The 12,889-nt window shown below is 48.0% G+C and overlaps 1 protein-coding gene across 3 annotated transcripts in view; it reads right to left on the reverse strand.

Annotated features, from left to right (window-relative positions):
- HNF1B (HNF1 homeobox B) overlaps window positions 1–12,889 on the reverse strand; it is a 118,280-nt gene that overhangs the window by 84,639 nt on the left and 20,752 nt on the right. For all 3 annotated transcript variants that reach the window (XM_077311043.1, XM_077311044.1, XM_077311042.1), the window contains exon 2: window positions 7,816–8,015. In XM_077311043.1, the coding sequence (XP_077167158.1) occupies window positions 7,816–8,015 (200 nt within the window). The remainder of the gene's footprint in view (window positions 1–7,815; window positions 8,016–12,889) is intronic.

Genomic DNA, 12,889 nt, shown 5'->3' on the forward strand with positions numbered 1-12,889 from the left:
GCTGTATCATAGCCTTGACGGGAATCCCAGTGCCACAAGACCCTTTATATTGTATGTTTCTATGATTCTACACATATGCAAGAAATTAAGACCACAGATGCTTCCCATCCTAGTCTTCCACAGAGCAAAGTACATATGCTTTATCATCTTTAATCCGCATAACAATCCAGTAAGGTGGGCTACACAGGGTAATATCCACTCCCCCCACATGTTACAACAAGCTATGTGGCAGATTAGAATTGTAGAATCATAGAGTTGGAAGGGACCTCATGGGTCATCTAGTCCAACCCCCTGCACTATGCAGGACACTCACATCCCTATTGCTCATCCACTCTAACCTGCCACCTCCTTGAACCTTCACAGAATCAGCCTCTCCATCAGATGGCTCTCCAGCCTCTGTTTACAAATTTCCAAAGATGGAGAACCCACCACCTCCTGAGGAAGCCTGTTCCACTGAGAAATCACTCTAACTGTCAGGAACTTCTTCCTGATATTTAGACGGAATTTCTTTTGAATTAATCTGGTCCATCCCTCTGGGGCAAGAGAGAACAACTCTGCTCCATCCTCTATATGGCACCCTTCTAAATACTTGAAGATGGTTATCAGATCCCTACTCAGTCTTCTCCTCTCCAGCTTAAACAGACCAAGCTCCCCCAACTTTTCTTCATTTGTCTTGGTCTCCAAACCCCTCACCATCTTTGTTGCTCTCCTCTGGACACACTCCAGTTTGTCTACATCCCTCTTCAACTGTGGTGCCCAAAAATGAACACAGGACTCCAGGTGAGGCCGAACCAAACCAGAGCAGATACAGCCCAAAATCCCATTTGCCTTTTAGCCTCCGAGTCACACTACTGACTCATGTTCAATGTATGGTCTACTAATGGAGGATCTGAACTCAGGACACGCTCAAGGCAATGCCGCATTAGCAGTGATCCCTGTTTACAAAATGCAACTCTCCTGCTGCCAGGCAGCTGCATGGGAACTGCTCCAGCACAGAGGCAACTTACTCTGAAGAGAAAGACATCTATATAATCCTTTGAGATTTGGTGTTGCTGCATACTTCAACGAATTCACTCAGTAAACCTCTCTCTTTTCAGACTTCCTATTCACACATTGTGAGGATAATGGTGGCCTACCCTACAGGGCTGTAGTAAAGCTTACTACACTGTAATGTAAGCAAAGCAATTATGCAGCAATCTGAATGCTGAAAGAGCTATATAAATGCTAAATATTGCCATTGGCGGTGGCAGACAGGGCCATGAAGTAACAGCTGATTTATGGTGACCTCGGAAGATTTTCAAGGCGGGAGATGTTAGGACTGCAAGCATCATCAGGAGATGAGGAAGTAGGGCCTCAGTGGGGCACAATGCCCTAGAGTCCCACCACCAAAGCATCCACTTTCTCCGTAGGAACTGAACTCTGTAGTCTGGAGAGGAGCTGGAATTCCAGGGGACCCCCCGGACCCCCTGGGGGCTGGCATCTCTAAGACATGTTCAAGGTGGTTTGCCATGCCTGGGTATGTAGCGACCCTGGACTTCATTGCTGGTATCGCACGGCTTCTCTGTCCCCAGAGCAACCCAGACCTCAGGAATTTTAAAGCTCCAGCCCTTCATCTTTCCCTCCTAGCGGGGCCTGGAGATTTTCCAGAATTACAATGGATGTCCAAGTGGCAAGAGATTAACTCCCCTCAATGACATGGCAGCCTAGGAGTATGAACTCTATTCCACTGCTGAACTACACAGTCAGAGTAGTTCAGCAGTGGAATAGGCTGCCTAAGGAGGTGGTGAGCTCCCCCTCACTGGCAGTCTTCAAGCAAAGGTTGGATGCACACTTTTCTTGGATGCTTTAGGATGCTTAGGGCTGATCCTGCGTAGAGCAGGGGGTTGGACTAGATGGCCTGTATGGCCTCTTCCAGCTCTGTGATTCTATGATTCTATGTGGCTTTCCAAATTGTGGCTCTCCAGATGTCCATAGACTACAATGACCATGATGGCGGGGACTCATGGTAATGGTAGTCCGTGGATATCTAGGGACCCACAGTTTTCCCTGCCAGAAAATCCAGGGGAATCTTATGTCCTGCTCCAGGCCCTGTCCCCAAATCTCTAGAAATGTCCCAAGACGGAGTTGGCAACTCTACCTCAGTAGCCTCTTAGTCTTGGACTGCCCTTCAATAGCATCTAGCACATTGCATGTCCCTCTCTCTCCTCATCTGTTTTGTTGTTAGCTTTGGATCTTTTTGGTTCTAGTATCACCAGTCTTCCATCTAGCACCCCAAGACTTTTGAAGGCAGAGGAAGGGTCAAAAGTGTCCAGGGGAACTGGATTCCCCCCCAGATTTTACGAGGCAATTTCAGAGTATCATCTTAGATGCTTATCTTGTGCCTGAGGGTTGGGGACCACGGCATTAGAGGATCTAAGTGCACTCTGCAGACAAATCCCTCCTCAGATTCCTCTGTGGATGCAGCAGAGCAGAGGATATAAAGAGGTGACTTATAGACTCCTAGAATCCTAGAGGGGGAAGGGGCCATCCAGGCCACCTTGTCCCACCCCCTGCTCCGTGCAGGGTCAGACTTAAGCATCCAGGATAAGTGTCTGTCCAGCTGCTGCTTGAAGACCACCAGTGAGGGGGAGCTCCCCACCTCCGCAGGCAGCCCATTCCATGGCTGAACTACTCTGATTGTAAGTTCCTTTTCCTGGTATTTAGCCAATATTGGTCTTCATGTAGTTTTAAGCCATTATGGTCATGGAGACGACAACCTCCAGTCACCCTCCCAAAATCCTGCCTCCTTTCTCTTGCCCAAGCACAGAGAGGATGTGCACATAAACATGGTCTTCTTCTGTCACAGGGGTCTTTGGGGCAAAATCCAACGTTGGATCCACGAGACCGGCCAACTACCGCCCGGTGTCACACTTAGTGTTCCTGGGAAAGGTGGTGGAAAGGGCGGTGGCAGACCAGCTCCTGGCATTCTTGGAAAATCTTCGGCACTCGACCCATATCAGTCTGGCTTCCGTCCTCCACGGGGTGGAGACGGTGTTGGTCACCCTGCTGGATGATCTCCATTGCCAGCTGGATAGAGGCAGGTCAGCCGTGCTGGTCCCCTTAGATCTGTTGGCTGCCTTTGGCATCATGGACCATGAGTTATTGGTCCACTGCCTCGCCAGCATGGGGATATGGGGCACAGCCTTGCGCTGGATACGCTCCTTCCTCCAGAACCGGACCCAGAGGGTAGCAGTGGGGGATGAGTTCTTGCGCCCCTATAGGGGGGTCCCACAAGGTGCAGTTCTTTCTCCCACATTATTCAACCTCTTCATGCGCCCTCTGGCCCAGCTGGTGCAGAGTTTCGGGTTGGGCTGCCATCAGTACACTGATGACACCCAGCTCTATCTCCTTATGGACGGCTGCCCGGACTCTCCCCCGGAACCATTCGCCAGATGTTTGGAAGCAGAGACTGAATGGTTCGAGCAGTTGCCTGAAACTCAACCCCTCCTGTGGCTGGGAAGTAGGGGGCGGGACTAGGAAGCGCGCTTACCCACCCTGGCAGGGGCACAACTTACCATTGCGTCCCAGACCAGGAATTTGGGTGTGACCATTGATGCCTCCCTGACTACACAGGCACAGGTCAAGAAAATAGCCAGCCAGGTGTTTTCCCATTTCCGCCAAGCCCGACTACTAGCGCCCTACGTGTCCCCCGAACACTTGGCCATTGTGTTCCATGTGACGGTCACCTCCAGAATAGATTTCTGTAACTCGCCTTCCCTTGTCCTTGATCTGGAAACTTCAGCTAGTGCAAAATGCAGCTGCTCAGGTCCTCACTGGTACATCTTGGAGGGCCCATATCCAGCCTGTACTGAGGCAACTGCATTGGCTGCCGATTGCTGCCCGGATCTGGTTCAAGGTTCTGGTTTTAACCTTCAAGGCTTTATGCGAGTTGGGACCCACATACCTGAGGGACCGCCTATTGCCCTATGCCCCCCATAGGGCTCTGCAGGTGAGAATCTATTGGTCATTCCCGGCCCTAGGGAAGCGCGCCTAGCCTCAATCAGGGCCAGGGCCTTTTCGGTCTTGGCCCCGACCTGGTGGTATGAGCTCCCGGGAGAGCTGCGGGCACTGCGGGATCTTTCAGTGTTCTGCAGAGCTTGCAAAACGGAGCTCTTCCGCCAGGCCCATGGTTAAGGCTGGGGTGTGCGAGGTACATCTACTGCTCCCCCCCCCCCCCCCGGGCTTCTTGAACATCGTTGACCTCCTTCTTCTCCGCCCCCCCTTAGCAATGGGGGTAGGAAGGGGATTTTCTGTTTCCGCTATATTGTGATGTATTTAATGGGGTTTTAATGGGGTTTTAAGACATTGTGACCCGCCACGAGCCGCTTAGGGAGTGGCAGGAAATAAATTGAAAAATAAAATAAATAATAAAATAAATAAATTCCTGCCATTTCTGAAGGAAGCAGATGGGACAAAGGTTGGACATCAGTTTTCTGCCAAGTCATGATGGGCATCAGCAGGTATGCATCCAAGCTGATTCTAGGGTTACCAGGCTCCAGGTGAGGCCTAGTTCTCCTGGAATTACCTCCGATCTCCAGAGCACAGAGATCAGTAGCCCTGGTAGGAACGGCAGCTTTGGATGGCAGACTGCACGGGAAGCCTGAATTTGAACTGCATGCCTTTCCCCTTCCCAGTGATCGTTCCCCGCTTTGTTCCTGCAATAACAAATTCAACAGGTGAGGCTTTTCCATCATGGAGATGCATAGGTAGATAAAAAAAATCCCCTGTTGAATTTAAAGCTTTTCATGCAGCTCCTGAAGCCCTGACAAGAAATACAGAAGAAAAGGAAAATCAAAGGGGGGAGGAAGAAAGGGGGGATTGGATTTATTGAATTTATAACTTGGCACAGCCATCTCAGGGTGGTGTACAAACATTTAATAACCAGTAATACACTAAAACAATAGAGAGACTTGCTAAAAACTGCCACAAAAAGACAGTCGGTGTGCTCCTGATTCCAACCAATCATCTCTCTAAGTGTTATGGGGGGGAGGCTCCCTGTACGTGCAACAGATTGGAAAGCTCTTGTCTGTATCCTACGCAGTCATCAACACAATGGCAATTCCACTGTGCAAGACCTTCTGATAGCCAGCTCTCCGCCTAAGCCCTGGTGCCATCAAAAAGACAGTCAACAAAGGTTATCTTTGGATGTGCGAGACTGCAGCCAGCTAATAGGATCCCTCTGTCTTAACAACATTGTCTCTTAAGGAGGCCTGACACAATAGGCTATTTAAGTTCACGCAGATCTCTGGAGACAAGCAGGGAAGCTATCTCTGCTGGTGACATCCCTGTTCCCTACATGCTGGGGGGGGGGGGAGAGCCTGTAGCAACCCAGTCTTTTGAGAAGGGAGGTTGTGGGATTTGATCCCGTCCCACCAAGGAAAGGCCAGAGCACTGAGACAGATCCCCAAAAATAACTTCCAGTCAGCCTGCACAAAATTGCGCCATTCTACGTGAAGTGAAACTCTTCCAAGGCTTTGATGAATGTCTCTCTGTTTAGCATTGCTCTGTCAAGCAACACCAGCACTATTTACTCACTTATTTCGTTTATCCCCCCCAGTCAAAGTGGCTTACATTCCCCCCTTTTCTGTTTTATCTTCCTGACAGCCCTGTGAGGTAGGTCAGGAGGATAGTGCGTGACTGATCCAAGGGCACACAGCAAGCCTTCTGGAAGCTCTGGAAGAGCTGTTTGCATTGCAGAAGTCCCAAGCTTGGAATAGGTAATCAAAAGAAAGAGCAGCAATCCCACTGGGGGAATGGCGGGGTAAAAATCAAACAATAAATGCATATGCAGATTTTCTTTTTTCTCAGTATTAAATGGCCATGACAACACATGGCCATTTAATTTTTACAAAGTTTATTCACACATTGTTTTACTGATAAGCTATGCAAAAGCACTTTGCATCTGTGAATTGGCCGTGTCACATTCCTAGGGTGATTCTGTTCGCCCCAAATTTCTGTATCCCCCCGGACGGAAGGTTCTGCCACTGGGGGGCGGCGGGGGGGGGGGGAGGAGGTTGCAGGAAGATGGGAAAAAATCTAAAATGCCCCAATTGCCACCGCAAGACACTGTGGAGCCAAGTGGGGCATTTTTTATCAACTCCAGGCCTCCGTAGGACGGGGAGGAGCCGGCCCTTGAAGGCCTTGAAGGCCCAGCTCTTCCTGTCCACATGGGCCTCTGCTGGGCTGGGCTCTGTGGACTCCCAGAGCACTAAAGGGAATGCAGAAAATACCTGCGTTCCCTTAAAGCAGGACAACCTTGCCCCAAAGTGTACCAGGCCCAGTGGCAATGTCATATGGAAGCAGGGATTTGCCCTCCTTCCCTATGTATTTGCCCTCCTTCCCTTTTATTTGAAAGGTTGTCACTTGGAGGAGGGCAGGATGCTCTTTCCGTTGGCTGCAGAGGAAAGGATGCGCAGTAATGGGTTTAAACTTCAAGTACAACGATATAGGCTAGATATCAGGAAAAAAAATTCACAGTCAGAGTAGTTCAGCAGTGGAATAGGCTGCCTAAGGAGGTGGTGAGCTCCCCCTCACTGGAAGTCTTCAAGCAAAGGTTGGATACACACTTTTCTTGGATGCTTTAGGATGCTTAGGGCTAATCCTGCATTGAGCAGGGGGTTGGACTAGATGGCCTGTGTGGCCCCTTCCAACTCTATGATTCTAGGATTCTATGTGCGTCCTTCCGGCCTTTTCCGCCCATGCGGAATCGTCACAGTCAAGACTCAACCAAAACGGGAAGGTGTACCCCCCAAAAAATAAGTGGGAGGGGACAGATAAGATTAGGCTGGCCTGCCAGAATGATAGATTCAAGTGGGTAGCACAACAAAAATAGAGTCCAATGGCACCTTTAAGACCAACAAAGATTTTTGCAAGGCGTGAGCTTCCATGTGCATGCACTCTTCATCAGACTAAATGGATTTCCACAGATGTGATAGTGTTCATTTAGTCTGAGGAAGATTTTTGTCCTGCCAGAATGTTATGGATGCAGCAAGATTTGATGTAGGAGCTGGAATGTCAGACTAAGATCTCTTGAAGATTTTGACTCAGATCTCTGCCCTGCTATGGAAACTACCTGGGTGATCTTCAGCTACGCAATTTTTCCCAGGCTAACTTACCTCACAGGGTTGTTGTGAGGATAAAATGAGAAAGGAAGAATCAAGTACAGAAGTCTTTTTGGAAAGGAAAAAAAAAACAGCAACTGTTTGGCACAGTGAGTATCTGATTCCAGATGCCGGTTTGCTGCTTGCATATGGGTGGAGGTGCCATTTGAACTTTGACATCCCCAATCAAAGAGCTGAATCACACATACAGGTACACAACTAGAATATGGACAAACGGCATAATTTGATGCTTAATAGATTGCAACTAATTTTGTGAGGTAGCCCCACTGAAAAGCATCAGGGAGGATCCCTAGGGCTATTTCATTATCAACACTTTATATGAAGATTCTTTCTATGGAGCTACACTAAGCTGGAGCTTTCTGCCCACCCCTTTTTTTCTTCTGCTACAGACTCCCCTTGCATTGGTCTCCAGAGCTGCCTAACCCCCCAGAGGCAACCGTTCGTGGAGTTCAGTGGGATGCAGTGGGAGGGGAGAGCCAAAAAGGTTCCATTCCGCCAATGGAGAATGTAGCTCACATCCAACCCATAGCAATTAACTGGGGGCCGTTCACTCATGCAGGCTGTCGCTTGAGGGCGGCTGCAAACAATGACCCCCAAGCGGCATCTCACTCTACGCAGCACTGTGCTAGAGCAACATCTGGAGCATGGTACTTACGCCTGAGGATCTCCCTCTGCTTCCGGACGTACCACGTATAGAGAGCCGCTCGCTTCTGTGTTTTCATGGGTGTGCCTTTGTTGAGGTGCTGCGAAAGGTGGGACTGATTCAACCCAGTGACGTCCACCACCTCTCTCTGTGGGATGTTGTGTTGCTGCATGTAACCCTTTATCATCTTGGCGGCCCGCCAAGGGTCCTCGCTAAAGGATAGAAAAAGAGAGTTAACCTCCGCACGGCGGAAGGGAGCTATTCTAGACAGAAATTTAGATGTGAGGAGAGAACAATGCATGTTGTGTTTTTTTCTCTTGAACTATTTGTGATTTGACTGTTAAATTCATTTGATTGGAAGTCATAATGGGGTGGGATTTCATCAGGTTTATTTTTATCCCATCCTTCATCCAAAGAGCACAGCAGGGAGGGTCAAATGCTTCTCTCCCCCACTATTTGCTCTCAACAACCATGTGAAATAGGTTAGGCTCAGGAAGAGTGACTGGAGCAAGGTGACCCCATAGCAGAGTGGAGATCTGAATTCAAGTCTTCCCAGTTGTATGCCACAACTTCTACATTGCTTTTGGATCTCTGAGTTAATAATCAATTTCCTCCAGGCCAGGCTGGCCAGGGATTCTGGGGGTTTTTGTAGGGGGCATCATCTGGGCATGGAATTGAAGTTATTGTGAGTATCCTGCATTGTGCAGGTTGTTGGATGAGATGATCCTGGAGGTACCTTCCAACTCCAGGAATCTATGATTCGATCCACAGGCTTGGGGAACCCACACAAACATGCACCATTCAGTCATTTGGCATTTCATTACTGCAACATGTTTGGATATGCAAGATCCGCAGAATGCATGACTGAACAGAGTATAAAGGATGTCCTGCAGGAGGCATCAGACGAAATGTATATTTAGCATAGATATGATAGGAATTTCCTGATGATTATCTCCTCCAGTGCCCAGAGTGGCCCAACAGAAGACTTCCTGCTTTTTAAGTTCACTTTTCCCCCACTTGCCTCCAGAAGAGCAGTTGAAGGAAGGAGGGAGTTCTGTGGGGCTCTGATGCCATAAACTCCACCTTCCGAGCTGCCATTTTCTCCATAGGAAATTGGGTACCAAATTTTAGGTTTCTAGATCATGTGAAAATAACTCATTGGATATCCTTTGAAGCAAGTGAGTTGGTCAGACAGTGAGAACCAAGCAACTTTATACAGAAGAACTGAAGTGTGTAGGGTTTCAGTTACATGGGCACATGTTTCTGGCTGTTGTAGAATTGCTCCTCCCCTCAAATCCAAGCTTGAAGAGGCAACTCATATATACAAGACAACTTTCAGCCCTCTTTCTCCCCAGATCAGGATAACTTGTTCTATTTTGGCTTCTATGAGTTAAACATCATCCTCTGTATTTTTACAGGTGCAAAATGTGTATCATTTAAAGATATCTAGTCACCTGAGCATCACTCATGTACTAGGTATGTACCTGTGCTAGATTTAATCTTTCTGCCACTTATTCATTTATCGTATGGCATATTAGTATTCCCAGGAGATCTGAGGATGGCCTGGCAGCCAGGCAAGGGATGTTTGGAGATGATCTGCCATGGCCTGCCTCTGTGTCATGACCCCCAGTGTCCCTTGCAGGACCTGCCACTCAAATCCTTGGAGGTTTCCCATCCAAATACTGGCTAGGTTTGGCCCTGCTTAGCTCCTGAGAGCACAATCAGACTTGCCTGGCCTATTCAAGTCAGGACACAGCTATTATGGGGGTAGCATTTTGACTCCCCCTATTCTGAGGGAGTGAGGCAATATATGTCCAGTTTCTAGCATTTTCTAGTAATTTGGGTGACTTTGACTGCCTGTACACAAAATTTCAAGGCTGTGGCTAATTACTGCCCTAACTGTAATTCACCTATCAGTCCATCAAGCAGGCCCAAATTTAGGTTCCTGGCTACCCCCCCCCCCCCATTCACCATGCTATTCTATGTGCAGCTTTCTCTTTGTAATATTCAGTCTCTGTTGTGAGGTAAACAAGCTTCATATTCATGTTTTGCCTGTTGGTTAGGACATTTTCAGACTTTCCTTCGTCTCAGTAGTATGATAATACTTCAGCCTTTAGGGAGGTGGGAAAACTTTGGTGGTCCATAATGAAGAAATCTACAAATGTTCCCTTTCAGATTTCCCCCCTCATAATATAGTCCTGGCTATATTTATGCCCAATTTTTACTTTTTACCCAGAGTAGAAAAACAGTTTTGAGATACATTGTGAAGGTCACTATTTATATATTTATTTATTTTATAATGAATGAGATCATTGGAAATCGGTTACTGAATTTTCCCATCATCTTTTAAAGTTACACCATAGAATCATAGAGTTGGAAGGGGTCACACAGGCCATCTATTTATTTGTTTAGCCCAACCTCCTGCTCAGTACACGAGCAGCCTAAAGTGTCCAGGAGAAGGATCTGTCCAGCCGCTGCTTGAAGGCGGCCAGTGAGGGGGAGCTCCCAACCTCCTTAGGCAGCTCACTCCATGGCTGAACTAGACTCCTAGAATCCTAGAGTGGGAAGGGGCCATGCAGGCCATCTAGTCCCACCCCCTGCTCAGTGCAGGATCAGCCTCAAGCATCCAGGATAAGGATCTGTCCAGCCGCTGCTTGAAGACGGCCAGTGAGGGGGAGCTCCCCACCTCCTCAGGCAGCCCCTTCCCCTGCTGAACTAGACTCCTAGAATCCTAGAGTGGGAAGGGGCCACAGAGGCCATCTAGTCCCACCCCCTGCTCAGTGCAGGATCAGCCTCCAGCATCCAGGAGAAGGATCTGTCCAGCCGCTGCTTGAAGACGGCCAGCGAGAGGGAGCTCCCTACCTCCTCAGGCAGCCCCTTCCCCTGCTGAACTAGACTCCTAGAATCCTAGAGTGGGAAGGGGCCACAGAGGCCATCTAGTCCCACTCCCTGCTCAGTGCAGGATCAGTCGCAAGCACCCAGGAGAAGGATCTGTCCAGCCACTGCTTGAAGGCGGCCAGTGAGGGGAAGTTCACCAACCCGGTTGGCAATCGATTCCACTGCTGAACTACTCTGTGAAAGTTCTTTTCCTGATATGTAGCCAATACTGTTCTACAACATAGTTTAAACCCATTCCTGTGGGTCCTCTCCTCTGCTGCCAACAGGAACCTTTTCCTGCCCTTCTCCAAGTGACAACCTTCCAAATACTTAGACAGCACTCATGTCTTCCCTTAACTTCCTGATCTCAAGGATGAACATTCCCAAACTCCTCAGCCCATCCTCATAGGGCTTGGTCACCAGATCCTGGCTTATCGTCATCACTCTCCTCTGAACCCTCTGAATTTTGCCCACCTCCTTTTTCAAGTAAGCCCTCCAGAACTGCACACAGTACTCCAGGTGTGGTCTGACCAGTGCCGTATACAATGCGACTATGACATCTTGTGATTTTGATATGATGCCTCTGTTGATACAGCCTAAGACTGAATTCACCTTCTTTAATGTTGCATCACATTGCCTGCTCATATTTAGCTTATAGTCCACAAGTACCCCAATATCAGGTTCATATACACTGTTACCCAGAAGTGTCTCTCCCATCCAATATGCATGCTTCTCATTTTTGTAACCCAGTTGTGGAACTCTACACTTCTCCTTATCAAATTGCATCTTGTTCTCATTTGTCCACTTTTCCAGCGTGTTCAGAACTTGTAGAATTCTATCTTTATCTTCTGGGGTGTTTATATCTCCTCCCAATGTTTTGTCATCCACAAAATTAATGACAAGACCTCCTACCCCTCATCCAAATCATTGATAAAAATGTTGAAACGTACCAGACCCAGTACTGAGCTCTGTGGCACCTTGCTGCTCATCTCCCTCCAATTTCCTGAAATACCATTGACAACCACTCTGTCGTTTTCTAGCCAGTTCCCTATCCACCTAATCATCTGAAAATCCAGTCTGCAGTCCTCCACCCATCAGAACATCATGGGGAATCTTGTCAAAAGCCTTACTGAAATCCAGGGAAACAACATCCACTGAGTTTCCACGATTTAATAAGCCCGTCACTCGATCAAAGAAGAAAATCAGGTTGGTCTGGCAGGACCTGTTGGAGACAAATCCATGCTGACTTCCCTGGATCAACAAATTTTTCTTCAGATGTTTGCAGATCGCCCCCTTTAAAATCTACTCCATTATCTTCCCTTCAATTGATGTCAGACTCACTGGCCTGTAGTCTCCTTTTTTGAAGATTGGGATAACATTCACTCTTCTTCAGTCTTCTGGCACCTCTCCAGTGCTCAAAGAAGTCCTAAAGTTGATGGACAAGAGTTCTGCAAGCTTTCCAGAAAGTTCTTTGAGCACTCTTGGGTGCACATCATCTGGCCTAGAGGATTTGAATTCATCCAATGCAGCCAGGTGCCTCTCAACAACCTCTCTGTCCATGTCTACCTGCCATCCAGACACTGTACCTTGCCTACTATCACCCCTAGATGTGTCTCTGAGTTAATTAAAGTCTGTCCTGCAAAAATCTAACAAACACATCTAACTACGAATTTCCTTGCCCCATCTTATAAGAAATTCTGGGAGGACATGGTCACTCCCCCCCAGAGTCCCCACTTCCTTCACCCCACCCACCAGCTCTTGCCTTTTGATCAGTATTGCCAAGCCTCTCACAGGTTCTTCCACCATTTAATAAATGAAATTGTCAGCCAGGCAGGTCAGAAAATGACCTGACAATGGATGCTCAGCATAATTTATTTCCCAGCACACATCAGGGAAATTGAAGACACCCGTAATTACATGGTCCTGCTGCCCAGGTAGTCTATCAAGCTGATTAAGGAGGGTAGAATCCACATCTTCATCCTGATCAGGTGGTCTGTAGCAGATCCCAACCACTATACTTTGTTATCTTCACCCAGATACTTTCCAACCAAGTGTCACTCTTCTCCTCTAGGGCCTCTTGACAGGCAAGCCCTCTCCTCACATCCAGCACCATTCCACCTACTGGTCAATCTCAAAGAGATTAGAAAATCTGGACGCTCAGTCATTAGGTTCTTCTACTAATAGCATATGCTCTCCCCATTTCCGGGAT

The sequence above is a fragment of the Paroedura picta genome, chromosome 15 (genome assembly GCF_049243985.1).
Source record: "Paroedura picta isolate Pp20150507F chromosome 15, Ppicta_v3.0, whole genome shotgun sequence".
In the NCBI taxonomy this organism is placed as follows: domain Eukaryota; kingdom Metazoa; phylum Chordata; class Lepidosauria; order Squamata; family Gekkonidae; genus Paroedura; species Paroedura picta.